At 38.6% G+C, this 27303-nt stretch overlaps 1 protein-coding gene across 5 annotated transcripts in view; it reads right to left on the reverse strand.

Moving 5' to 3' along the window:
- The window catches only part of KDM4A (lysine demethylase 4A), a 28718-nt gene extending 9346 nt beyond the window's left edge, over positions 1–19372 (reverse strand). The window contains exons 1-15 of one of the 5 annotated variants that reach the window (XM_081948016.1): positions 19217–19372; positions 17369–17559; positions 16195–16370; positions 15397–15511; positions 14910–15103; positions 14635–14684; positions 13648–13751; positions 12825–12962; positions 11450–11697; positions 9921–10111; positions 5014–5393; positions 4088–4208; positions 2961–3139; positions 1775–1973; positions 375–451 (exon numbers count right to left, since the gene is read on the reverse strand). In XM_081948016.1, coding sequence (XP_081804142.1) covers positions 375–451; positions 1775–1973; positions 2961–3139; positions 4088–4208; positions 5014–5393; positions 9921–10111; positions 11450–11697; positions 12825–12962; positions 13648–13751; positions 14635–14684; positions 14910–15103; positions 15397–15511; positions 16195–16370; positions 17369–17506 — 2310 coding nt within the window. In that variant the 5' untranslated portion in view covers positions 17507–17559; positions 19217–19372. The other 4 variants (XM_081948013.1, XM_081948014.1, XM_081948017.1 and 1 more) reach the window with 4 other exon arrangements.
- Positions 19373–27303: the final 7931 nt, after the last annotated feature.

The raw sequence follows: 27303 nt of genomic DNA on the forward strand, positions 1-27303 counted from the left end.
AAGTAAGTTTCTAAAACAATGATAAACATTTTAAAAATTAAAAAAGTAATCTCAATATCTGTATTTGATTCAGAAGAGATTCAGGGAAGCTGCCTCTAGTAGGGATTGCTAATGAAGCTAGCTTGTTTTGGTACTCAGGACTAGATTCTGGAATACTGATGAATACATTTAATAATGGATGGTACTGAATCAACCAAGCTATTCATTTAAAATATTCCATGAAGTAAAGTCCTATCAGAAACTAATCTTATTTACATGTTAATGAATCTTTTTTTATACAAATAAATCTATTTCAATAACTATCTCACAACTACAAACTTTCTAATGTCACCAAACTAAGGCTCATTCATGAACAGAAAATAATTTTGGCAGACCTCTTCTAAAGCATTGGCTTTGCATCGAGAGCATTTCCAGTCTTCAGTTGCCTTCTCAGGGGCTACACCATAACAACCTACATTAAAAAAGAAGGAGGTTTGTAGGCTAAGCAATAAAAACCAGCAATGTTTCATATCCCTTTTTATTTTAACAAATATTAATAATGAATTTATATCAAGTTTGACCTATCTTGGAAGACCTACTTGAAACACATTAACAAAAAATCCATAATCTGATCTCTCATTTAAAAATATAAATTTCAAACGTATGTTTCTTTACTATTTACTGAAGTCATAAAATGGTCATGATGGGTCAAATCTATGTCTGGGCCTTGTCATTTCAATGAATTTTGAATGAACGCCAGACATTAACTATCACAGCGCCTTATGAGGGTTTTTTTTTTTACTCCTTTAAAGTATTAGTGATATCCAAAGCATTAGGAAAGGAACACATCCAATCTGCTTAGTAATTGGGATTTCCCCTCTGAATTCTTATATTGTGGGCTAGTTTTCCAGAGACAGTATCTTAATCTTCACGAATGAAGCATGAAAGTACAGTGGTACCTTGATATTCAATTGCTTTGAAACTCATCGAATTTGGTACTCAACAAAATCTTCTCCCGATACTTATCATTTGTACTCAACACACAAGCTAGAACTTGTCGCTGTCGCCTTGTAACTCACTACATTATTCCTTATGGGAAAAATTTGATACTCATCATTTTTGGTACTCTATGGTGATGGAGAAGACTCCTGCAAGTTCCTTGGACTGCAAGGTGATCAAACCGGTCAGTTCTAGAGGAGATCAATGCTGACTGCTCTTTAAAAGGCCAGATCCTGAAGATGAAACTCAAATACTTTGGCCACCTAATGAGAAGGAAGGACTCACTGGAGAAGAGCCTAATGCTGGGAAAGACTGAGGGCAAAAGAAGAAAGGGATGACAGAGAATGAGGTGGCTGGATGGAATCACCGAAACAGTAGATGTGAGCTTAAATGGACTCTGGAGGATGGTAGAGACAGGAAGGCCTGGAGGAACGTTGTCCTTGGGGTTGCGATGGTTCAGACATGACTTTGCAACTAACAACAACATGCCTCCCGAAATCAATTGACATTGAGTACCGAGGCACTACTGTATCTGAAAGGATATATTTTGTGTTTATTACACTTTAATTGTAGTCTTCACCCGTGGTATTTTCAGATCATTTTGTTCATATGAATCTGGTGGGCATTAAAGTGCAATTCCTTGTCTTTTTTCTGTGCTCTTACAGGTAAAAATAAGCAGGAATAAGCTGCTCATAATTACATTGCTTCTTTATAAACTGGGAAAATGGAGGGGTAAATAATATTATTTTATTTTGGATATCAATGGACAATCAAACCTAAGATATACAGTACTCACTGGCATGGACCCGGACCTGACAGTGCTTGCATGTGATTAGAATACTGGTGCCATCTTCCTCCAGATATGGGGTAGAGAGGCTGACATCTGTGCTACAACCAGTGGTAGTAAAGCACATCTCAGGGATGAGGGGCTTAGTTCTGATCTTTCCATTAGCAGCATTTGGGACTGCCTGTAAGCTCTGACTTCCACAATCTGCCTGCCAATGAGAAATTACACATTTTAGAAAAGAACAACACTGATGAAATAAAAATAAATATATGATCAGAAAAGCATTCCATTTTTGTGTGCATACTGAAACAATTGAAATAAATATTATTTCACTATGTTATGCTTTAGGTACAATGATTCCGAATTACTTTTGATATTTTTCTTTCCAAAGAGATAAATATTTCCGCCAATAGATCCTTTTTCCATGTCAGAATAATCAATAGATCCTTTTTCCATGTCAGAATAAAGGAAAAATATATTTGACAAAATTGATGTAAAATAGTCCAAATCTTCGATGATAAATTACATACTATGTTTATCTCAGGCACATTTCTGTAAATATGACTCCAGCTCTAAGATTTTATTTTTAAATATGTTATTCCTAAAAGAAAAATTCATCAAACATATTTTGGGTTTTGTTTTAAGACTTCCTTGTTCTACTGAAGAACCAAAAAATAAATTATAAATACCTTAAATGTTTTAAACAAGGGGTTAAAATACCACACAAAACAGTTTCTGTGTTGTATTATTTAGTGAGGAAAAAATGGAACAGTAAATCTGTTTGAAAAATTATTCACACCTTAACCACCATGCTATACAGACTCTCAAAAGACCTTTCCCATCCTGAGATGAATGTGAAAACTACTATGGCATACAGCATCCATTATTACCAGGCAGCTTCCCATGTATGTATTGACCAGGCTTAATTTTGCTTAGCTTCCGTAATCAGGCACGAGAATATGTATGACTTATTTTTTTAACAAAGCAGGGTAATATGTTAGGGTAATATGAAAGATGCTGTAGAAAATCAGTCCTACTTACTATGGAAACATTGGAAGCAGGATCATTCTAACAATAATCAGTCTTAAAACTGAAATCACATTATTGTTGTATAAGTGCTTTCAACACTTCCACAAATCACATTCTATTTTTGCTTCTGGACTATACAGGCCAGGAAAAAAAATAACCTGCTTACCTGGTAGGTTTGGAAGAGCATGCACACTGCACAATAGGGAGCCTGCTGAGCCATGGCAATATTATAGTCCTTTTCCGCTTCAAAGTTTGGAGGACGATTCTGCCACAGTTGGCTGAGAGGCTTGGCCCATGCTTCCATCTCTTCAGTTTCTTCTTCAGGTGTCAATTGCTCTGACATTTCTGCAGTAAGAATCACACCATCAATCAAAATTTAGATAAACCATTTCCCCTTTTCTGAAGGCTGTCAAAAGAATAACAGATTTAAACTATTGGAAAGGTAATGATGTTACATTTTTCAGCCATGCCTGCCAATGCTCTCTATGTCTCTATTAGCAACTTTTAAAAAATGCTGCCTTTTACAGTGCACAAATGTTCAGCTCCACGCATGGCTGCTAAGCCCATACAATTTGTGAGAACATTAATTTGGAAATAATACACAACCTCACAATTATAAAATTATGTTTGAAATATGTAATCTCTTTCTTTTGCCTTAGAGATCCAAGTGCTCTATTGGATCTTAACTTGGTAGCTGAAAATTTAACATCAAAGTATATCAAGTTCAAACTGCCAAGGATAAAGCCTTCAAAAATTGTGAATCAGACTGTGATTAATGTATTGAGGTATATGTTGTGCAAGAGATTGCTTTAAAGATGTAAAGGATGGGTTTAGACCATCCAAAGATGCTTATTGCTACAGGCAGTCCTTGACTTACAACCATTCATTTAGTGACCATTGAAAGCTACAACAGCACTGAAAAAAGGGACTTGTGACCAGTTTTCATACTTACAACCATTGCAGCATTCCCCATAGTCACATGATCAAAATTCAATTGCTTAGCAAGGGGCATATATTTATGATGGTTGCTGTGTCACAGAGTCATGTGATCACCATTTGCAACCTTCTGACAACTAAAGTCTGATTCACTTAATAACTGTGTTACTAACTTAATACCTGCAGTGATTTACTTAACAGGTATGGCAAGGGAGGCCATAAAAGGGGGCAAAACTTACAATTGTGTTGCTTAGCAACAGAAGTTTACAGCGGTAAGTCAAGGACTAGCTGTAATTCAGTATCACCACTGGGCAAACACCTCTATTACAAAAAAAGAGGAAGAAATTTAGAACTTACCATCATCACTAAGCCCGTCTTTAACCAAGAGTGGGTGATGACGTGGGAGTTTGGTCAAGGGCTGACGACGGCCTTTTGATTGCTTACGATCCTTTACAGATCTGATGTAATCCTTTGCCATCTACAGAAATCAAGACAGGGTCAGAGAGACAGCTTGGTCTAGTGGTTAAGGCAACAGGAGACCATGAGTTCAAGCCCCACCTTAGCCATGAAAGCCAGCGAGATGTTGTTGTGCTAGTCAATCTTTCTCAGCCCAACACACCTCATAGGGTTGTTGTTGTGTGATAAATAGGAGGAGGATGGTATGCTAGGTATGTTTGCTGCTTTGAGTGGTTTTTTTTATTTGTACAAATAATAAAAACAGGATACGAATAAATATATAAATCAAAACAGTAACCACAACTTTATAGTAGTACTGTATAGTACTACTGGATGAATTCAAAAACTGAAAAATTACTTGCACTTTCTGCACTGCTTAAGCTCCAGGGTATGCAAGACGTGTATTATGGATAAAATAATGTATTTCAGAATGCAGAACTACATCGACAATAGATTTACTTGGCATCTAAATGCAGCAAATACAGTCCTAGAAATATTCTTTGCAAATTGCACATCAGCTGATAAGGTTGTCAGAAAGTGGAAATCAGATAGAGCAGTGTTTCTCAACCTTGGCAACTTGAAGATGTCCGGACTTCAACTCTCAGAATTCCCCAGCCAATGCTGGCTGGGGAATTCTGGGAGTTGAAGTCTGGACATCTTCAAGTTGCCAAGGTTGAGAATCACTGAGATAGAGGATTAGAAATTACAATATTCCATGATAAGTGTCTATTGAGAACCCATCCTACCTATTGCTTTATCATTCAAATGTGTTCCAAGCACGCTATACAAGATATATATGTTAAGTATACTCTCAGATGTAATCTTACTTTTGCAAGCTCCTGTTCATCCACACAAGCTGTGGAACTGGTTTTCTTCCTGGAAGGATGCTCAGGGTCCATGACATTCACCTCTTCCTTAGCATAACTATGAACTGTGAGCACCTCAGTTTGCTCAACCAACTGCCTGGAAAGATCAGGGGGTTCAGAATCTGAAGAGCCAGAACAAAAAGAGGAGCTAGACTGAAAGCTGGAGACTGGGCTTGGTTTCATGGTAGACTGGGTCAAAACTGAAGACACAGAATGTGAAATGGAAAGATCTAGAACAGCTGCTTCTGGTTCCTCTTCTTCCTCCTCCTCCTCCTCCTCCTCTTCATCTAGTTTAACATTTTTCAGTTCTTCAAATTTTACTTCAGAGGAATCTGCATATTCTGCATCAAAAACAATATTTGAAATACTATTTAGTAATTGTCACCCAATAAAATGCTCTATTTTATTAAAGCCTAACAATGAATTTGAAACTACCGTATTTTTCGCCCTATAAGACGCACTTTTTTACTCCAAAAAAGAGGGTGAAAATCTGGGTGCGTCTTATAGGCCGAATGTAGCCACCTGGGCAGTGGTGGGTTTCTGCTGGTTGGTCAATGAACCCGGAAACCCCGCCCCTGTCACTCACTCGCAAGTCCTTGGCGTTTTTTTGCATCGGGGCGGGCCCGTACTCACTAAAGCAAGTCCAGGGAAGTCCTTTGCGCCAGCTGGAAAAGGTCTTCACTACCCCCCCCCCTTGCAGCATGCCCCGATGCAAAAAATGGCAAGATCTCTTCTGAGAAATGTCTTCTCGGGCTGGCCGGATCTCTCTCCAGATCTTGTGGCTTTTTCAGGGTTTTCTTTTTAAAAAAACACCTGTCCGAACTATCTTGAAAACCTGCGATGTTGCTTTGGGAGGGGGCAGGCGGCAGCATTTGCCCCTGCCGCCCTCCCTGGGCACCTGCAGCCTGCAGCCTTGGAGCCTGCAGCTTTAAAACAAGCCTTTGCACAGCTGCCCGTCTTTCCCCTCTGAAAGCAACCTCGCAGGTTTTCACGATCGTCTGCAGAGGCGTTTTTTAAAAAGAAAACAGTCTTTTTTTTGGGGGGGAAACGGGCTGTGCATGGAGGAGCTGGCGGTCAGGGCGCCCTGAAGCAACGCGCTCCGAAGCAGCGGAGCCTCGTCCTTCTTTTTAAGCAGGCAGCTTTCAGAGAGAAGAAGGTGCGCTGCTTAAAGATCGCCTGCTTAAAGATCGCCTGCGAGGGGGATCCCTCCCCCCCCAGCGGAGCCTCGTCCTTCTTTTTAAGCAGGCAGCTATCAGAGAGAAGAAGGCGCGCTGCTTAAAGATCGCCTGCTTAAAGATCGCCTGCTTAAAGATCGCCTGCGAGGGGGATCCCTCCCCCCCCAGCGGAGCCTCGTCCTTCTTTTTAAGCAGGCAGCTATCAGAGAGAAGAAGGCGCGCTGCTTAAAGATTGCCTGCTTAAAGATCACCTGCGAGGGGGATCCCTCCCCCCCTAGCGGAGCCTCGTCCTTCTTTTTAAGCAGGCAGCTATCAGAGAGAAGGCGGCGTGCTGCTTAAAGATCGCCTGCTTAAAGATCGCCTGCGAGGGGGATCTCTCCCCCCCAGCGGAGCCTCGTCCTTCTTTTTAAGCAGGCAGCTATCAGAGAGAAGAAGGCGCGCTGCTTAAAGATCGCCTCCTTAAAGATCGCCTGCGAGGGGGATCCCTCCCCCCCCCAGCGGAGCCTCATCCTTCTTTTTAAGCAGGCAGCTATCAGAGAGAAGAAGGTGCGCTGCTTAAAGATCGCCTGCTTAAAGATCGCCTGCGAGGGGGATCCCTCTCCCCCCCCCAGCGGAGCCTGATAGCTGCCTGCTTAAAAAGAAGGACGAGGCTCCGCTGGGGGGGGAGGGATTCCCCTCGCAGGCGATCTTTAAGCAGGCGATCTTCGGCTGCTGCGCTGCCTTCTTCTCTCTGATAGCTGCCTGCTTAAAAAGAAGGACGAGGCTCCGCTGGGGGGGGAGGGATTCCCCTCGCAGGCGATCTTTAAGCAGGCGATCTTTAAGCAGCGCGCCTTCTTCTCTCTGATAGCTGCCTGCTTAAAAAGAAGGACGAGGCTCCGCTGGGGGGGAGAGGGATCCCCCTCGCGTTCCTCATCTTCCCGGATGGGCTGGTAAGGGGACAGAAAAGGTTGTTCTCCAGTTGGGACGGAGAGAGGGACAGACAGACAGAGACACACACAGAGAGACACACACACACAGAGTGAGTGATTGAGTGAGTGACAGACAGACACACACACACATATACACACAGAGTGACAGACAGAGAGGAAGGGCAGAGAGAGAAACACAGAGAGATAGAGAGAGAGGGAGGGAGGGAGAGAGAGTGAGAGACAGACAGACACACACATACAGAGTGACAGATGGAGGAGGGAGGAGAGAGAGAGACAGAGATACAGAGACAGACAGACAGACACACAGAAAGAATGACAGAGAGAGACAGGGGGGGGAGGGAGAGAGAGACAAAGAGCTAGACAGAGAGAGAGAGAGAGACAGACAGACAGACACACAGAAACAGAAAGAGAGAGAAAGAGAAAGGCAGAAAAAATGAAAAAAGAAAAGAAAAAAAAGAAAGTGGGAGCGAGAGATGAAAGAAACAAACAAAGAAAGAAAACTTATGACCACAATTGAGCCCAAAATTTTGGTTGCTAAGCAAGAGCGTCGTTAAGTGAGTTTCACCACAATCTCCTTTTTACAATCTCCTTTCCAGCAGCATTCACTCAAACCAGATGCATATGAGGGGGTTATGAGACCACTAGATGAAATATGGCTGGATAAGAGAGCACCAGATGAAATATAAGGGGGGGAAGGAAAATGAAGAACATATTGGTAATATGGGGTTCAAATAAAAACATTACAGCCTTATTTTTGTTACTTTCACTGTTTACTGACTTTACTGACTGTTAATGAAAGTAAAGATAGTTCTTAATATGTTACATGGTTGACATAAAATTGTTCTTAAACTGCTGTTAACTTTATATAGTTGATATAAAATATTTTACTACAGTATTTGGTTCAGAATCTTTTTTTTCTAGCTTTTCCTCCTTTAAAATTGGGTGCGTCTTATATTCCGGAGCGTCTTATAGGGCAAAAAATACGGTAGGTCTTCAAGATGTGAAATATTAAATGATCCAGTCTAGCTAGAAGTTTAATGTATTTTTTAAAAAATACTCCTGTAATTTGAATTTCCTCTAGAACTTCATTAACACATAGCACATTTCATACCTTTAATTTCTCACTAACCAGGCATTTACTCAATTTCTAGAATTTGTGTTAACTTATTTGCTCCAATCCTGCTCTTTGGTGTTGTTTTCCTTTTCTGAGACACATTTCCAAATCTTTTCAAGTTTTTAAAAAATACAAATTAAAATATTCTAATGATTTCATATTTTATTTCATAACTGAAAGTCTTGTGGCTTCCATAACAGTCCTTGAGCAATTTTTGGATAAATGTCTCCAATACTGGAAGCTACTTCTCAATTTTTAAATTTCTTCTGTTTTACTGACACAATTCTGTTAGTGTCTTATTTTATGTTGCTAAAGTCAAAAGAACTTAATTAAGAAATTCATCTGAGATCTTTGCAGATGCCCCAATTTCTTGAGCATATCATTCATATTCCTAATGAGGCATTATATCAATTTTCAACCTGATGTTATGCTTCCAATATTTTTATGTCTGTTGAAAGCAGAAGTTGGTTTCATGCATAGATTACACACAGATTAGCAGCATTCAAACAACAAACTAGGCCAAAACTAAACAAATTTCATAATGGCTAGGCCAGTGGTGGGCAACCTTTTTTTTCAACTGAGCCAAATCTTGCCAAAACCACGATTGAAATTTATTTTGAGAGCCACATTTTTAAAACCGAAAATACATAGGATGGTACACTGTTTTTAGTTTCAATAAACTCTGGCATTTGAAGCATGCAAGTCTTAAAGCTGTCAAGTTACAAGATCCTTGCATCCCTAACCCTTTAGGGAAAAAAACCCGAGGGGTCTTCAAACCTGACAGCTTTAAGACTTGTGGACTTCAACTCCCAGAATTCCTCCTCCAGTCATGTTGGCTCAGAAACTCTGGCATTGAAGCATGCAAGTCTTAAAGCTGTCAAGTTGCAAGACCCTTGCACCCCTAACCCTTTAGAAAAAAAAACCCAGGGTCTTCAAACCTGACAGCTTGAAGACTTGTGGACTTCAACTCCCAGAATTCTGAGAATTGAAGTCCACCAAGGGCATCAATCATATTAGCCCAGGCAGGGATCTGCAAAATTGACTCTTAAGACTGGTGGACTTCAACTCCCAAAATTCTGAGAATTGAAGTCCACCAGTCTTAAAACAGCCAACTTTGCAGACCTCTGTGTTAGCCCAAAGCCTGGCGCTGGGCGGGCCTTGCTCCCCCATTGGTGGAGCCCCAGGAAGCGAGGAGGGAGAAAAAGAGACGGAGGCCAAGGAGCTCCTCCCCCCCCCCGCAAAAATCTTATCAGGGAGCCGGCGGGCAGTAGCAAATTAGCTGATCACGTAGCGTGATCAGCTAATTTGCTACTGCCCGCCCGGCTCCCCGGTTAGATTTTTGCTGGGAGGAGGCGGGGGGGGGGGAAGCTCCTTAGCCTCCGTTTCTTTTTCTGCCTCCTCGCTTCTCGTCCCTGCCCGACTTCAGGATCCTCCCTAATCATTGTGGGTCGAAAAAAGGGAAAGAGGCGCTTGTTTTGAAGTGCCCGAGAGGAGGGAGGGGAGCGGGTGCCCGGCACACAGAAGAGCCACATTAAAGTGTGTAAAGAGCCGCATGTGGCTCGTGAGCTGCGGCTTGCCAACCACTGGGCTAGGCCATAATAAAGTTCCAATGAGACAGGCCACCATGAACAGTAGCATCCATGAAGTTACCTGGCGGTGCAAGGCCTTCATCCCCTTGCTGTACAGGCTCTCTAGCAGGTCCAACTGGAGGGGCTGCTTCCTCCATCTCAAACTGTATTGGGACCACCTCCTCCTTGGGAAAGGACTCGCTTTGGCTCACCTCATGAGGAACTTCTAAGCAGACTCGGTGTCGCTTGCTTCCAATGCGATGCTTTGGGACACTGCAAAAAGAAGTAACATGTCATCTTTTAAATCAGAAGCGTCCAACCCACATGCAACCCTAGATAGCTAGCAAAGCAGCCCTACAAGATTGTAAATTCAGTGTAGCCCAGCCAAGCCAAAAGGTTGGAGACTCATGTTTTAAACAGAACACAACACAACTTTAATATCAGATTGCTCTCTCTCTCTGAAATATCAATTGGCTTTATGACTTTTCTGAAGTACCCGAGAAAGCATTAAAAAGAGATACATTTACCACAAGGAAGGAAAATTAAAAAAAATGTTGGAAAAAATATTTTACATCAATTAGTCAAAAGATGTCAGAATACACAAGCTTTCTATTCACATTAATATGTGAAAATGGTTTCTTATGAGTTGTAAAAAAAACCATTTAGCCCAAGGAGCCAAATAAAACATACTTGTTATTAGATAATAAATATTTTGAACATATGTAATATAAAATATAAAATTACAACAGGTCAGAAGACAGTTATAAGAGAATCTAAGAAGATATTGTTAGGGATGTAACCCTACTCTTGGCTTGGCAATGTATATAAGCCATGATTGTAACAAATGTATCTGTTACTTTAAATGTTAGAGAGATGTAATTGGATGCTAATTGCTTTAAACAGCCATAAAAGGAGGAAGGAACTATTATTGTCCCCTCACCCCCACCCCATGGCTACTGATTGTTCCTGACTGTTACTGTATGAGCTTTGTATTGGAGAGAAGACCGTGTATTGGATGGTGGCTAGTCTGTAACTAAGTTACCTGTCTACATGGTGAATTGTGAGTTGAGCAACTGTAATATCAACAAGGTGTAAATAGATTGTATATACTTCAGGACTGCTTATAGTCTGTTTGGAGACTATCCTATTTTTGTTACGCAAGTAAAAGCTATTCTTTGTTTTACCTTCGGTGGCTGTGAGTGACTATTCAACGGCTTATTCGTTACTACATTCTGCTGCTGAACTCTAGTCTCCTAACGGGGATAGACTTAACAGATATATTATTTAATTTAAGGCAAGTCAGAAAAACTATTTGAAATCCTTTCTCCAATTCTTTAGTGCACAGACTGGTTCCAACCATTAATTTAATTTCTGTTCATATTCCACAGCCTACAGACAACTAAAAATCATATATTCATTTTCTAAAACTTACTGAATTTGGTTATTAAACAAAACAAGGAGAAAGGGAGAAGAAACAAGTCCCAATATAATTTGCAGCCACTTAACATGGACAACCGAAGAAGCTCCATAGATGCAGCTGATTAATAAGTGAGTTATTAATAAGTGAGTGACACTGGCTAAGTAATGATTTATGAAAAAAAGCAAACATACTTTTTTTTCTCCATATCTTCATCTTCTTTACATTCTTCCTCTGTTTCAGTTTCTTCAGGGCACTGCTTCTCATTCTTAACTTTTTGAAGAAGTTCACCCTTAAAGAATTCAGATGCTTCTGGTGTAGGAAGAGTATGATCAATGGCTGTCACATCTTTCCCAGCTTTCCAGAGCTTGTAACGATCAGGCTGGTATTTCCTCACAAAGACATCCATGGAGATTTTGACCATGTCCTTGCGGCAGGAGCACTGCATGGAATAACAAAACAGCTTAGGCCACTTATGCTTTCATTTCAATTCAATTCAATTCAGTATTAACTTCACTCTGCAACTATTCCTCCTTATGAGAGCACCATACCATTTCCTAGTAAGAATGAATGGTGACCTCAAACATTGGAGGCTAAAAGTAATTACCTAGAAAAAGGGAGAGGAGAACAAAACAGGTATTTAATATGTTTGATATCTATCTATCTATCTATCTATCTATCTATCTATCTATCTATCATCTATCTATCTATCTATCTATCATCTATCTATCAATCATCTATCTATCTATCTATCATCTATCATCTATCTATCTATCTATCTATCTATCTATCTATCTATCTATCATCTATCAATCATCTATCTATCATCTATCTATCTATCTATCTATCATCTATCTATCTATCTATCTATCTATCTATCTATCTATCTATCTATCTATCTATCTATCTATCTACACACACACACACACCTTGTGAGCTTTCTTTCCGACAAAGCATTTCTTGTTGAATACTTTGAAATATTATTAATAAATAAAACAACAGTGCACAGTGTGGTCTCTAGAAAACTGAGGTTGCAGCTATATGTCTGAAGCAGACATGAACCTCATGAGTTAACAGAAAAAACATTAGGGAGTCATTAAAAATAGGGTATAGGAAAGCTAACATATCTGAAAAATATGACAACTAAACAAGTATTATCCTATTTCCATTTCATATGCCTTACTGTTTAAATATCTAAGGGGGGGGGAAGTATCTTGAGAACTGTGCAAACGGGCATACTTTATCTTTCACTAAATATTTATGGATGTCCACCGTGACATCTATATCAAAAACAGTAGTCCTACATAACTAATCAGAGAGTTCTACATTTCTCCATCTGAAATCCCTTTTCCTTAAACTGTCTTAGAGGCTTTATTTGTACGAATTAAATTAATACATTTTTATGGATGTCCAAAGTTAAAATGGCGAGATCTACTTCATAGCGCATGTTTAGTAGCAAAAAGTTGTTAAGAAATAGGATGCATTCCATCAACCAAAAGATATTAAATTGATACATGTTAATCTATAATTCTATTTGATAAACATTTAGGAATAAGCAACAATTCTTACTAAAATAGACTGCTTTCCATACTCAATCCAACGAAGTGTGGCAAAATTAGTAGATTCAGCGCAGTTGAAGCCATGATTAAAACCAGCATGATATCCATAAGGAAAAGTTATCATGAATTCACCTGCTTCCTGAGTCACCTGAAAGAGAAGCAATCAGTATGGATTTCTATAGTTTATATAAACTCTAAAATTTATTTGATAGTTATTTTATAATTTTCAGTACTACCAAGCTGGAAAGAGCCCATATTTCTAGCTTTTCTAAGAATTACTTAATGAAAATATATCCCAGCAGAATAAAAAAATTGAATCCTTGGAATTTACAGATTATCTATAAATTATGTGAAAAAAGAATACACAGAGACTATTCTCAGTGTGAATGACACAATTCCTGTTTTTCTCTTTCCCACATTCTCAGTTCTCATTGCTGTTTCAGAGTGCTCCCCACACTCAAGATTCTTTCTCTAAAGATGTTTTGAGCATCTGTAAAAATAGGTGGGGGTGTTCTAACTGATACCACCCTACTGTGTGCACCTATTTAACAGATTAACAGAATTGGGGGACCTTGCAGGTCATCTAGTCCAACCCCCTGCCCAAGCAGGAAACCTTACATCTGCCTCTACCTAGGATCAAACTCACAACCTCCTGATTGTGAAGCGAGAGTTCCACCTATAGGCCACCGTTCGGGACCTTATTGAAAAGTTAGAGAGTTGAAAACAAAATATAGGATGTTTTCCAATCTGGCCTTTTTATTTTCAGTTCCTATAATCTTATAAGAATATCTGCCTTCCTAGATTTCAGTAAAATGCCATCAATTTTTCCTTACTTTGTCAAATGGGATGCCATATTTCTTCAATATTGATGGTGAGATCAAGGTCATTTTGTGACGGAGAAAAGCTTCACAACTCTGAGCACTTCCAGGAAAGAACCCTATTTAAGGAACAGATATTCAGCAAGTATTGTTGAAAATGACTGCTTGTACAACATTCATTGGATGCAGAATTGAATACTTTGCTATGCCTTTTTCCACGGTTGACAACATATGAATGATAGATAAAGTAACCACAAAACTTAGAGGCAACTTTCAGACAAAAGTTCTAAATGGAAAAAAGAGAAGTACACTTTTCTTATTCCCTCTTAACACATAATGAAGCATTGGAGACATTTTTTAAAAAGAAAGTCTTCATTATTATTTTTTTCACATGTATAGAGAGCTTTAAGAAAGCTTACATCCTGAAATTCAGGTAAGTATTATATTTGTTGGATATAAAAGTCCAACAACTTTCCAAAATTGTTCTATAATTCCACAATTTTTCAAAATTATTGGTGTTATTTTACAAGTAGTCCTTGACCTACGACCACAATTGAGACCAGAATTTCAGTTGCTGTGCAAGGCAGCTGTTAAATGAGCCATGCCCAATTTTATGATTGTTTTGGCACAGTTGTTAAGTGAATCACACAATTATTAAGAGAATCTGGCTTTTCCCATTGACTTTGCTTGTCCAAAGACTCCTGGAAAAAATTCAAAGGGCAATCATGTGATGCTGCAACTTTGTAAATATATTCTGGTGCCAAGTGTCCAAATTTTGATTATACAACCCCGGGTATGCAGTAACAATCGTTAAGAGCAAGAACTGGTCTTAAGTTTCTTTTTTTCAGTACCGTTGTAACTTCAGTCACTAAATGAATGGTTATAAATGCAGGACTACTTGTAGTAAAGTCAGATTAGGGTTACAATTAAATTTAAAAAAAAACAGCTGTCACTGTTCTTTAGAAACTATACAGACTGATTTAGAGACAGGGGGATGTTTACCTTTAGCAAGACGTTCCAACCGCTTCCCATGCTCTGGAGGAATAGAGTACCTGTGATTGCACATAAACAAATTACAAATATAATCATAAAAAATAAGCTGTTTTAAGCTTATGTTAACAACGCTGATATATAATAAGCAAGTTTAATCATTTCCCATCTTCACATCATTCCTATACTGAGGAAATCAGATTCTTGTTAAATATGATCAATTAAAAATGGATGCACATCTTGATACAGACAGACAGACAGACAGACACACACAGAGGATATCTCACCAAGACTTGGGTTCCCCAAAATGCAGATAATTTATACTGTACAGGTCCATGTCTTCCGTGTGCCAGGCAAAGGACGTTTTCCACATGCCAAAGTAGAGATAAGGTGTATTCACTCCCTCAATGGTAATACCACTTTCATTTTCTACTATATCCAGAATTGTATTCAGATGACCAATATTCCACTCAGCTACATGCTAAAAATAGATTAAACACATTTTTTAAAAAAGCAAAACGTTAGTAACGTATATTCCAATATCTGTATAAAACTGAGGGTACTCAGAATAATTTTATTTTATGAATTTTGCCTCAGATATTCCATCCATATACACATTACATATACCTATTTCAATTTTCAGGGATCAACCTAGGAAATTCAATAACACTGATGCTGAAAACTTAGATGAATCTTGAATCAATGCAAAAAGCAAGTTAACACCAATTAACAGAAAGGGAAACTATTAATTATGTCTGATTACTCCTCGTTTACCTTGTCATACAGTGTGCCATTAACATCTGCCCCATAGATGGGAGCATTGAAAGTGAGATTCTTCCAGTACTTGCGTTCAAGATCTTCAAAATCTGTATACCGAGGAGTACAGTACCTAAGGGAGCACAGGTTCACTGTCTTAATAGAAGCTGTCCATTCATCACTTTCTTTATTCACTAACAAATGTTATGAATTATCACCAATTTTAAATAACATATTACTGTAGAAAAGTATCCTGGCAATCAGAATTTAAGATGATACTCATGTACAAACATCCGAGACGAAAGACTCAGAGTCAACTTCTCTATCATTTAAAATTTGTAATAGAATTAACTAAGATTTCAACTAAATCATGCTCAAAGGCTGAAATTGTTCACATATAAAGATGCTGTAACTTTTACCAATATCATTTTTAAATAATTCCATTCTCTTGGTAAAGGCAGACAGCAAAAATAAATATCAGGTTATCAATATCTTACAGAAATCCATTTTAAAAACTAGGTTTTGATCTAGAAGCTATCACACACATATGGAGCTTCTCAGAGATGACCCATTCAAATACCTGCTATTGAAATAGTGCAGTCCATTCATAAGAAATTTCTTTGGAGCTGTAAGCTTAAGATACAGAAATAACTATTCTCAAGAAATTATATTCCAATTTGGAATACACTTATGCCAGATACTGGACTTTGTTAAATTAAGATGCTTTTAGATTCAAACCATTACAAACTTATATTCCCTATACAAATACATATACATACATATATAATATTTCATGTTTAGATCATCTTTTCTTACTTGTCGCTATTTGCTATCCTCCTGAATTCTCGGACTGTCATAGCTTTCTTCTGGATGTTATACTGAGTGAAGAGGCCTGACTGGCCAGTAACAACTTGCTGAATGGGAGCAGGGATGACCACTTCATCAATATCATCATACCATGTGCGTGGTTTCCATTCCTTAGGAGGAACAATCTAGAAATTGTAATTTTATATGTGTAATTAATTGGAAAACTCAACACAAGAATAGAACATTCAAAGACTATATAATGATATAATACTTCAAATAGACAGACTCTTCAGCTATACACACTAACAGAATTATGCCTCAGCATCATATAGTAATAATCCACAAACAACGCTATTAATGCTTTTGACTAGAAGTTGGCATTTTATAAAATTAAGCACAGGGTAAATTAATATTCATAATCAAGAAATCAGTTTCAAATCATTATCATGTATTTGGCTCAGTGATTAGTTTAGAAGTATATATGCCAAAATGACTCCTGGTTTACTGAAAATCCAAAATTATCCAAAGGAAAATGCCTACTTAAATGGTACATGATCTTTTTATTGCAAACAATAAGTATGTGCAAATCCTTTGAAAGCAATGTCCCACAATGTGTTAATGTATTTTCTTATATCTTTGAAACAATAAAGCACCCAAGGCAGGCTTTGGTTACTGGCTACACATATATATGCTTACTGAAAAAGATGCAGCTGCTTTACGGATTCAACAGAGATGCCTGGCATATGCTACTTTGTGTTGTGAAGCACAACTTTCAACAGATTGGTACAGACCTAATGAACAATTATTATTGCTGCAGCATATCCAAAGTAATAAATCGGTTTGTTTAGAAATTAATCCTCATGATACTGCCTACCATAAAAATAAAACTTTTAATGGGTCTTCCAGAAACATGTAGGCTTCATTTCAAATCCTATGTCAATCAATCAGTTAAAATAATGTGCAACAAAAGAAAAATCTAGAACTTCAGAATTTTCATTAAATGTTTGGTTTTTCCCAGCAAAAATGAGCACTATTTCCTCATCAATGAGATCTAATAAAATCTCACAATACAACTTGCTCATTTGTTATCAACTATGTTACATTTTTCTGAATCAAATTTAATTATACTAAATATGAATGAATAAATTGCAACATTATTATCACTGTTCCCAGCCCTTCTTACCTTTGCCAATCCAGCTCTATGGGCTCCTTGAGACTCTATATAGGCAATATAACGACTGAAATTTTTAAATTCTTCCACAGTTGGATGGAATGTCATTATTCTGGCACTTGGATTTAGGTTCTCCAATTCGGACCCCATGTTTTTTTCTTCGCAATCTTTCTTCTCATATGTGAACCAGGAGAACTAGTGCACTAATACAAATAATTATAAGGATTGCAAATTAATAAGTATAATGCAGAGTTATTGACCACACAATAATGAATGAGGAATAGCATCAAAATATGTCCACTTCCTTAATTAAAACTATATCAAATCCAACCCTTCTCAATTTTTATTGTGACTATTTTACACCTTTATACTCTTAAATATTAATTTCACACTCAGGTTTACAGAAGAAACCCGGTAAAGTACATGCAACAATTCTATTGTTTGTTTTTCTTTTTTTTAAAAAAAAGCCTCAATCATAAATAATTACAGAAATAATTTGATACTAGTTACAGAATAAGTCTCAATAGCCATTGATAAATCAAAACCCACCAATGTGAACTTCTCTTGATAAAAAGTTCTGTATTACTATCACTTTCTATTTCTTACTATTACTAACCAATTCCATTGTATTTATTTTGTACAATGACAATAAAGGCTATACCACTTTTCATCTTCTTGGAGGCTAGCTTCATATTAAAGAGAACAGCTTTGTTTTTCATAGACTCTGAAATCTATTTAACTCTGAAATCTATTTAACTATCCTGTTAAATGACTATCACTATCTCAGACCTATCCAAGTCCTGAATCTTCTCCCACAGCCAACTGAAGCCACAGGTATTTACTTCTCAAAATAATTTTTTTCCAAAATGTCTATAATATTCTTGCCTTGCTTACTAGGCCATCAGGAAAAATGGAGAAAGGAAAGGTGACAGATAAAACGTAAATTAATGTATGTGGGTTTGTTTATTGAAATAGAGGAGCTAAGGGGGGAATGGAATTTATAGTTACTTTTTAAATATGGAAACTCTTTTCAAAGCTTTTTTTTTTAAAAAAAACCTGGAAATAAGGGGAAAAAATTATCAGGGTTTCCCCAAAATTCTTTGTAATCTTTTTCTTCCCATTTTTTTAAACTTTCAATTTATCTGATTCTAAATACCTCAAGTCATCTGCAGTTGCATTTGTTTATCTAGTGGTCTAAGGGCCCCAACATTTAAAGGTTCCCCCCATCGCCCCCCAAATCTTCATTTTATTTCCCTAACCTTCTCTCTTCTGTACCGGCCCTCATTTAATTCCTTTCTTCCGTTGGTCGTTTTTTCTTTGCCACGCGTTGCTGTTGCTGGACCAGAAAAAGGTGTTATCTAAGAAGGGTCTTTGTGCTAAATGGAGAGGGGAGCCTGTTTCGTCTCAAAATTTCGAAACCGTTCCTTGAAGTTCTTCCGCCCATTGTGATCCTAGCCCGCTTTTATACACGGGTCGCCGGGAGCCAGCTCCGGCGGGCAGCAGCTGATCCTGGCATCTCTTGCTCCCTTTTTGGCTGGGAGGAAGCGATCCAGATCGACCTCCTTTCGGAAAAAAGGCCCGGCGTTGACATAGCAACTTTCGAGCCCCCAATGTTTCACTGGATGGAAGGGCGCTGAAATACGAAAAGCATCCACCCCCCACCTCCATCCCTTCCCCGGTTTCAAGGAAGTCCACCCACCCTTCGGTTCTCGGTTCTCCACAGCGCGATCCAGGTCAACCGAGGAGCCCCGCCCGGATGAGGCTTTCCTTCCTCCCTGTTCGTAACATCCCTGGACTTAACTCTTCTCCGCGGTCCCCCTTTATCGCATTTTCACTCACCGAAGGCCTCACAGGACCCACCTGCACTTCTGACAGGGCCCGAAATAGAGTTCTATATTAGCTTGGGGCCAACCCCGTCTTGTGTCCCGCCCTCCTACGGTCACGTTCTTCACGTTTCCAGGCCACGATCCAATCCCCAAGAGTTTCCGCATCCGTTTTACCGTCTCATGGGTTAGGGGAAGTGCCAATCACGCCCCTTGCGTTCGTTTCGTAAGCGTCGCGACGGCGGATCGAATGGGGACTCCCCGCTGCGAAAGTAGTTCCGTAGCGATGCACGGATTGAGCGCGACGCGGTTACGCCACTATGCGTTTTAAACGATGATAGACGGATCCCTCCGCTGGAGTCGCTTACTCGTCTCTGTGTCTCGGCGTTTTGCCCTTTTATTTTAATTCGTCGTTTCCCCCTTTCCCTCCGTTTCCCAAGTTTCGCATAATTATTGCTCAGGTCCAGTCAGTAAGAAGTGCCTGAACTGGCCAACCAATCAGTGTGAAAGGATCGGTGTTACTAGGCAGATATTGTTTTGATTAGACTTAGAAGGGACGGGTAGAAAAAGCGAGAGAGGAGAAGCTGCTGAGGCTGTTATCTAACCATTGTGAAAGCATTGCCAGTATTCACGTAGGATGGGAGAGAACGGTTACGTTGGTTCTTGTTGCCCCCGTCCCCCCCAGCTTTTATTTTGAATGCTAAACAAATGTGACACTAGATTCCGTGTCTCCTGCAGAGGAAAATGGCTGATAACTAAGCCCCCTATAAATATTCAGTTGAAGCACTTCCAAATTTTTCAGGACTAAGTTTGAAGCTGAAGTCGGATCAGATACAGGCGAAAATAAGATGGTTGGAAATCTTTGATCAAAGAAGAAGATTGAGAGTGGTAACGCTGAATCGAGAGAGGAGGTTTGTCTGAGGTTCGCCAACTCTGGATATCTGGTCCTTGAGGCAAAATACCCAGTACTTTTTTGCCATTCTCTAAAGCGCAGAATAACTTTTATTGGCCTTGTCATTCTAAGCTTCCCCCCCTGTCTTTTATTGGCATTCTGATAAATTGGCATTCTGATAAATTTATTATGGAGTATGTTGAAAATATGGATCATATATACCTGAAAAATAAAATAAATCATAAAACTGATTAATAGGAAATCCTGAGAGGACCCTCTGTACTTTTAAATTTTGAATGGCATTAGGTTGTTGAAACAACATGCTTCTGTAAACTCAACAAGGCTGCATCTAGCAGTCCTAAAATAATACACCATATTTGCTCATACCTACAAACATTTTCATAGATTGTTTATTTTTACCTTATCCATAAGCAGCTGCCTCTGTGGGATATGATATAAGATATTGCTTTGAAATATAGCACACTGCAGTATAAATCCTGGTTTACAAATAATGAGAGAGGATTTGTCAGATACTGTATATTTCTCCCACCCTGAGAGTGCTTATGATTCAGTCATGGCGACATTAGTGTATGTTGACTTAGAAGGAAGGCTCAAATATATATTCTCAATCATAAATTAACATGGCATCTGATACTTTGGCAGCGCAAATTTGTTCTGAATTTCTGACCTGATTGTAGTGTTCAGTTTGTTTGGTCAGCCTGGAAAAATACAGTTTGGTGTAGAACTAGAAACAACTGAATGCCAGTTGTGAATCTGACTAAGACACTACATTTATTACTACAAAAAACTAATATGCTTTTTGCCTGTGCCTTAGTATGTGGTATGGAAAAAAATCCAAAATTGATAGTTTTCAATTGTTATATTTAATTACTTCAATATTTAAGTTTATAATTTAGAAGCTGATAGACGATGTATAGTCAAGGCTATGGTTTTTCCAGTTGTAATGTATGGCTGTGAAAGTTGGACCATAAGAAAGACTGCTGAGAAGACTCCTGTGAGTCCCTTAGATTGCAAGGGGATCAAACCGATCAGCCCTAGAGGAGATCAACCTTGATTGCTCTTTAGAAGGCCAGATCCTAAAGATGAAACTCAAATACTTTGGCCATCGACTGAGAAGGAAGGACTCACTGGAGAAGAGCCTAATGCTGGGGAAGATTGAGGGCAAAAGAAGAAGAGGACGGCAGAGAATGAGGTGGCTGGAGGGAGCCACTGAAGCAGTAGGCGTGAGCTTAAATGGATTCCCGAGGATGGTAGAGGACAGAAAGGCCTGGAGGAACATTGTCCATGGGGTTGTGATGGGTCGGACACAACTTTACAACTAACAACAACAACAAGGCAGTATCAAAGTAACCATTATCAGAATCTTCAACATTGTGATAATTGTAAAACCAATTCATGTAATTAAGTTTTTTTCTGGTGGAAGTCTTACATTCTCATTGTACTCAAAATAATTGGATATTTGGTTCAATATGGTAGATGTATTTCAACTCCTACAATAATTTGACTTTAGAATGATGCTTGGAAGGAGATGAGCACGTGGCTCACACTGAACTTGAGCTCCTCCAGTTGTAAGAAAAAAACCAAGTAATGCTTCCTACCTTGTCATATTTATTTATTGTATTTGTAGTTCATCAAATCAAGAAAGGACTTGAAGCAGTATTTACAACAGTAATAACAGTAGCTGTGTCTTTCTTTAATTGAGTTCCACTCTTGTAAAATCATGGAGCCAACCATGTTTTCATTTCAATAATATGAAAATGGTTTACAGCAGTGGTGTCAAAATCATGGCAGCATGTTGTCACGTGATGTATCACAACTTTTCCCCCTTCACTAAATCAGGTGTGGGTGTGGCCAGTGCAGGAAGCATCCAGCCCACGGACTGCAAGCTTCACACCCCTGGTTTACAGCATACAAACTTGGTATTCCCCAGAGGTTTCCCATCCAGCTATTAATCCCAAATCAATTAAGCTCAGATGTGGAAACTAAGTGCTTCCATCTGTTGATGCATATTTATTTACAGAAGGTGTTAGGTCATAGTTCATTACCCCAATATGTGAATTGCTGAAATTAGACTATCCTGAACAGGCTGCCAGCAGGAATATTCACATACAGGTAGTCCTTATTTATCAACCACAGTTGAGACCAGCAACTTGATCATTAAGCAAAACAATTGCTAAACAAAACTCATTGTTCTTATGATCTTCAGAGCTTTACAGACCTGTAAAGTTCATAAATATAAGGACTGATCACAAATTTATTTTTTCATCACCATTCTGACTGCAAACAGTTGCTAAACAAGTAATTTACTAAATAGAGACTACTTGTATGTTACAAGCTCTTTAAAATGGGGATTCATGTACACACATGAACATTTTTATCCTGACCCACTGGTGTCATTTGGTACAGAAATCAAATGCATGTTTGTAACTATATATTCTAATAAGCAGATATATACCTAGTATCCCAGGCCAAAGGTGCAGGATCTTCTGAGCAAATTTTTTTTCCCAGTCATATGCAAAAGATGGTCTTACTGAATCTATCTAGAAAAAATCTAGAAGAAAATGCATTTTTTCCCTTCAACAACTGATGAGAATGTAAGTTATTTTCTTTTTTTTATTATTAAAGAATTTTATTGGTTTTTAAACATTTATAGAGAAGAGTAGGTGGATATTCAAAATTTTTTGCCAGCTACATCGTGCTGAAAGTAGAAATCTCTCCAAATCTCACAACTTTTACAGAGAGAAAAACAAAAGATAAAAGATAAGCAGAAGCAGCATCTTATTATTCATTGTATCAACCATATGTTCAATCATCTCTTTTGCCACTTTCTAATATATCAACAATTACAATAATATTTCAAATACATTTATTTTTGTGACCTGAGTCTTTTCAATATTGCTCCCTCCCTCTCTCATATCTTGTGTATTGTCACCTTTTTCACTACCTCTTATGATTTCGTCCTCTAGGAGGGCACTGTTTTTTCATGAAGGCCTCTGCCTCCACAACTGTATTGATTCTAATTCTGTTTCCCTCCCAGAAGATCAACATTCCTTCTGGCAATAACCATCTAAACCAAACTCCTTTGTTATATAATTTCTTTGATAAGGAGGAATACTTCCTCCTTTTATCTCTTATTTTTTTCAGAATTTGTTTAAGAATGGCAATTTCTTTATCTTTATATTTTAGTGGTCCCCCCCTTTGGCCCCCCAAAACCTCATCCCTCGTGGTCTTCCTAAGAAATTTAACATGTACTTCCCTTGGAACATTATGTGTTCTGGCATATTCTGAATTGATTCTATAAACCAGGTCCATATCCCACCGCAACTGTTCTTTATCTCTCTTAATATATTCTGCTAAGATTGTACACATAGTATCCTTAAGATCTTCATCTTCTGTCTTGGGTAAATTCTGGAATCAGAGAAAAAGGGACATTCTTTCAAGTTCCATCTTTACCATGAAATTTTCCAATTCTCTATTCCCCTTCTGAGTTGCCTTCACCTCCTCCCTCAGCCCAACCACACCCTCCTCCAGCACACCAACTCTGTTTATTTTCTGTTGTTTGCTGCTGTACATCTCTGAGCTGTTCTTTTAAGTCTGCCACCTCTTTTTTCAATTCATCTTGTCCCTTCATAAGAGCCTGGAACATTTGGGTAACAGATAAGTCCTTTGAACTCTCTCCAGTCCCTTCTTGTAAGAATGATGAAATTTTTGTCTGTTGGGTCGTTGGGCTGGATGTGGAGGAGGTGGGCGCCGAGGCTGCCTTGCCAGGAGGTGGTTTTCTGGGCCCCATTTGTTAAGTTCAGAGATAAGTGTAAGTCTTATACAAAAGAAATGGCATCTGTGGAATGCGCAGCTGGGTGATGCCATGGAAGCAGACAAGCCCAGAAGTGAAAGTTAATCCTTAATCACAGTTCCAAGCCAAAAGAAGAAAATCAAATAATCCAAATCCAGAAAGGCCACAAAGCAGGAGGGGCTCCAGGAGACCTTTGGGGGGTAATAATAATATAAAGCCAAAACTTTCTTCAAAGGTAGTTTCAAAAGGCTAGTTTCATTTATAAGAGCGAAGAAGAAGACGGAAGTGGGCCATCTTGGCTCCCCCTTTCACAGGGAACCAGGGAGCAAAGCATCCAAAGTTTCCATAAAGCTTTTTAAACAGCTCAGGAATCACCTCTTGCAATTGTGATGTAAATCTTTCTCACATAGTTAGTACAAGTGGGTAATTCAACGTTTTACTCTCTCACTCCATTCCGAGATCGAGAGATAGTCCAACTGCAACTTCTAATTGATTATTTCCTTCCGGAATCCATTCGGCGAAGGCACACCGCTGTGCTATGCACCCCCCAGGTCCCCCAGGTCCTGAGGAGAAGCTGGAAACCTCCCTGCGGCTGCCGCCGATTCTGGGGGTTCCAGTAAGCTGCCCTATGGCAGGTGGTCCTTCCAAGACCGCCTGTGCTCCTAAAAGGAGCCCACCGGGGAGACGAGCAGCGGACGGCAACGTCCGTCGCCTTCGGGGACCGGAAGTTCTCTCCAGAAAGTTATTTTCAAGTTTCCCTAATGCTCAGGAAAGTGGCACCAGTGGTGGGTTGCCGATTTTTTTACTACTGGTTTGGGTGTGCTTGCTTGCGCATGCAACACTTTGCACATGCTCAGAAATAAGATGGCAAGAAAATATTGTGAGTTGGTCTCCAAGGACTTCTAGAGATATGGTCTAAAAAGCTTTGTGATATTGAAAGCAAGCTGATGACTGAGGATTAACTGGGAGGGAAATGCTGTTTCCAACTTCATAGGTTACCAGGCATATTGTTTCATTTCCAAAGTCCTGGAGCAAATTTTAATATTGTGCAAGATGACATGAACCATTTTTTAGCATGATAAATAGTATAGAATCCACAAAGGAAGTATGTGGTGTTGATGACACATATTGTTACCATGGCTATATAGAGTCTGCTTATTTAAAAAAAAAACAGAATACAGCAGTAGACAGTTGTTGAAAGGAATCAAAATCATTCCTGTACTCAAAACGTATTACAACGGGGCTGAGTAAAATAAACTCTGCCTTTAGGGAACTCATAAATGAAAATAAGTGAAAGAAAAAAATATGACCCCCCCTTTGATTTGGTTTCCTCTATAAACCTTCCCATGTGGATCAGACTTAATAGATTGCAGCTTAAATTTATAATAATGCTTTCTTGATTGAAATAATCGCACACTTCAGCAATACCAAATAAATTTAAAATGTTTATATTTGGAGTATGTTTTTTTTCTTAAGGCAATATTATATGGGCCGTAGCACTCTTATTTCTCTCTTTATGTGATACATTTTTCAGTTTTGCCTCATCTGAATTTTAACTCTGAACAAACTAGTTTGTAACTGCTGGGAGGTTCAGTGGTGATTTTGATAGTTAGAAGAAAATCTTTAGTTCCTATTGGTTGAGCTGACGGGCCTTATCATGGCTTTGAATATGCCATCTGCTGAAGGAAATGATCAGCCATGCCTTTGGTTTCACCAGATGAGGTAAATGTTTTTCACAAGAAAAAAGTGATGAGTGAAAAGCTTGATGGAAGGAGGACCCAGGAGGTAGAAAAGCTGAAAGGCAAATTCTGAAATACAGGGAAGCTGAAGAAAAGTGATATAGAAGCTGATGAAAAAGGAGATAGTGACAAATGAGAAAATTTATTATCCGTTCCTTGCCTCTCTTTCAAGAAGGGAGGGGGGAGGCAAGATTAAGGAAAGGAATGGCATTGCAAAAAGATAATAATCATGCAAGTGTTTTATATGAGAAAAGAGTCAAAGGCTCCAAGTGGTGAGTGGGGCCTCAGAAAATGCATGATAAAGAAGGCTTGAGAAAGGTAACAGCCAAACATATGTTTTCTGATTTAGCTATAAAGTAGGATTAATCTTTACTCTTAAAGGGGTGCAGAGGATGCATATCCATCTATTTCTGTCCATTCCACTCCTTAGAATGGCTGTAAAGTAATGCAATACTACAAAGATATTAGTTACTTTGCAATAAAAAATCAGAAGAAATATTAAAAACAAGAACTTGATATGGTATTATATGGTCTGAAAGAAGTGATCAAACATGTGGGAGAGAGTAGCCTTTCTAAAACTAGGACCAAATGTATTGATCTTTTTGCATAATTCATATAAGTTGCACCCAAAAGGTTGGGAGACTTCCAGGATAGAACATACAATAGACTTCTCCAGTCAGACACCTCCTGATGAGTTTTATTTGAAATTCTGTGAAGCTTAGCCAGCAGTGCTAATCTAGGGTGTTGTACTTCTCCTTAGAGTGAAGCAAAATCTGTAGTATTATTTTTCCCCAGCCTCTTAGGGAATTTTTCATAGTACCATCATTTTGACTTCCAGATTTCAAAAACCATTTTAAAATGACCCCACTAACATCTTCACTTTGGTAGACTCCAAAATATTGAGATTCAGACAGAAGTACTTCCATTTACTACCATTGAAAGACAGAACCAGGAACCACAACATTCAAAGTGATTTCAGGAAATAAATTGCACTCCTTTGAATTTACATTTTTTCTATTCCAATAATCTATTCCACACAGCCAGTATACCGCAGCCAGTATTAAACCTTCCATGTCAAGTTGTCATCACATTTTCTTTCAATGTTTTTCAAGTGCTGTCCATGCAAAACTTTGGTTTTCCATCTATTTAATCTGTTGTCCAGCTATTTTTCCTTATATTCTGTCTTTGTTTCTGTTGTTTTTATGCTGTTCTCAATTTTCACAGCCTGCAACATTTTTTCCTGTGCTTTAGTTCACATTATTGTTGTTGTTGTTATTGTTTTCTTACATTACCATGAAAAATTCAAATTTCTAGAAATATCTATTTCAGAGTTATTTTTGCTCTTCCCTTTCCACAAAGTAGATTGAGGAGAACAAAGGGGAATAAAGATGGTGTCTGCAAGTCAAAGGGTGTGATCAAAGCGAAACTTAAAAGGAAAGTATTTGTTAAGTGTTTGTTAATGTCGTTAAAAGACGCAAGAGCTCAAGATTAAAGAAAACAGTTTTGGTTTATTAATGAGCTATAAGATTTAACAAGTTTGGGGATTAAGTGAACTTTTTGAACTCAATAATTTGGTTGTTGGAAAGTGTGATTTGAATATTCGGAAATGCCTTCAAAACAAATCAAAATAAGTGCCTGTAAGAGTGCTGGAAGTCACCCGGCCCAGCCACCTAAATTGC

The sequence above is a fragment of the Natrix helvetica genome (genome assembly GCF_964273705.1).
Source record: "Natrix helvetica genome assembly, chromosome: 3".
Classification (NCBI taxonomy): Eukaryota; Metazoa; Chordata; class Lepidosauria; order Squamata; family Natricidae; genus Natrix; species Natrix helvetica.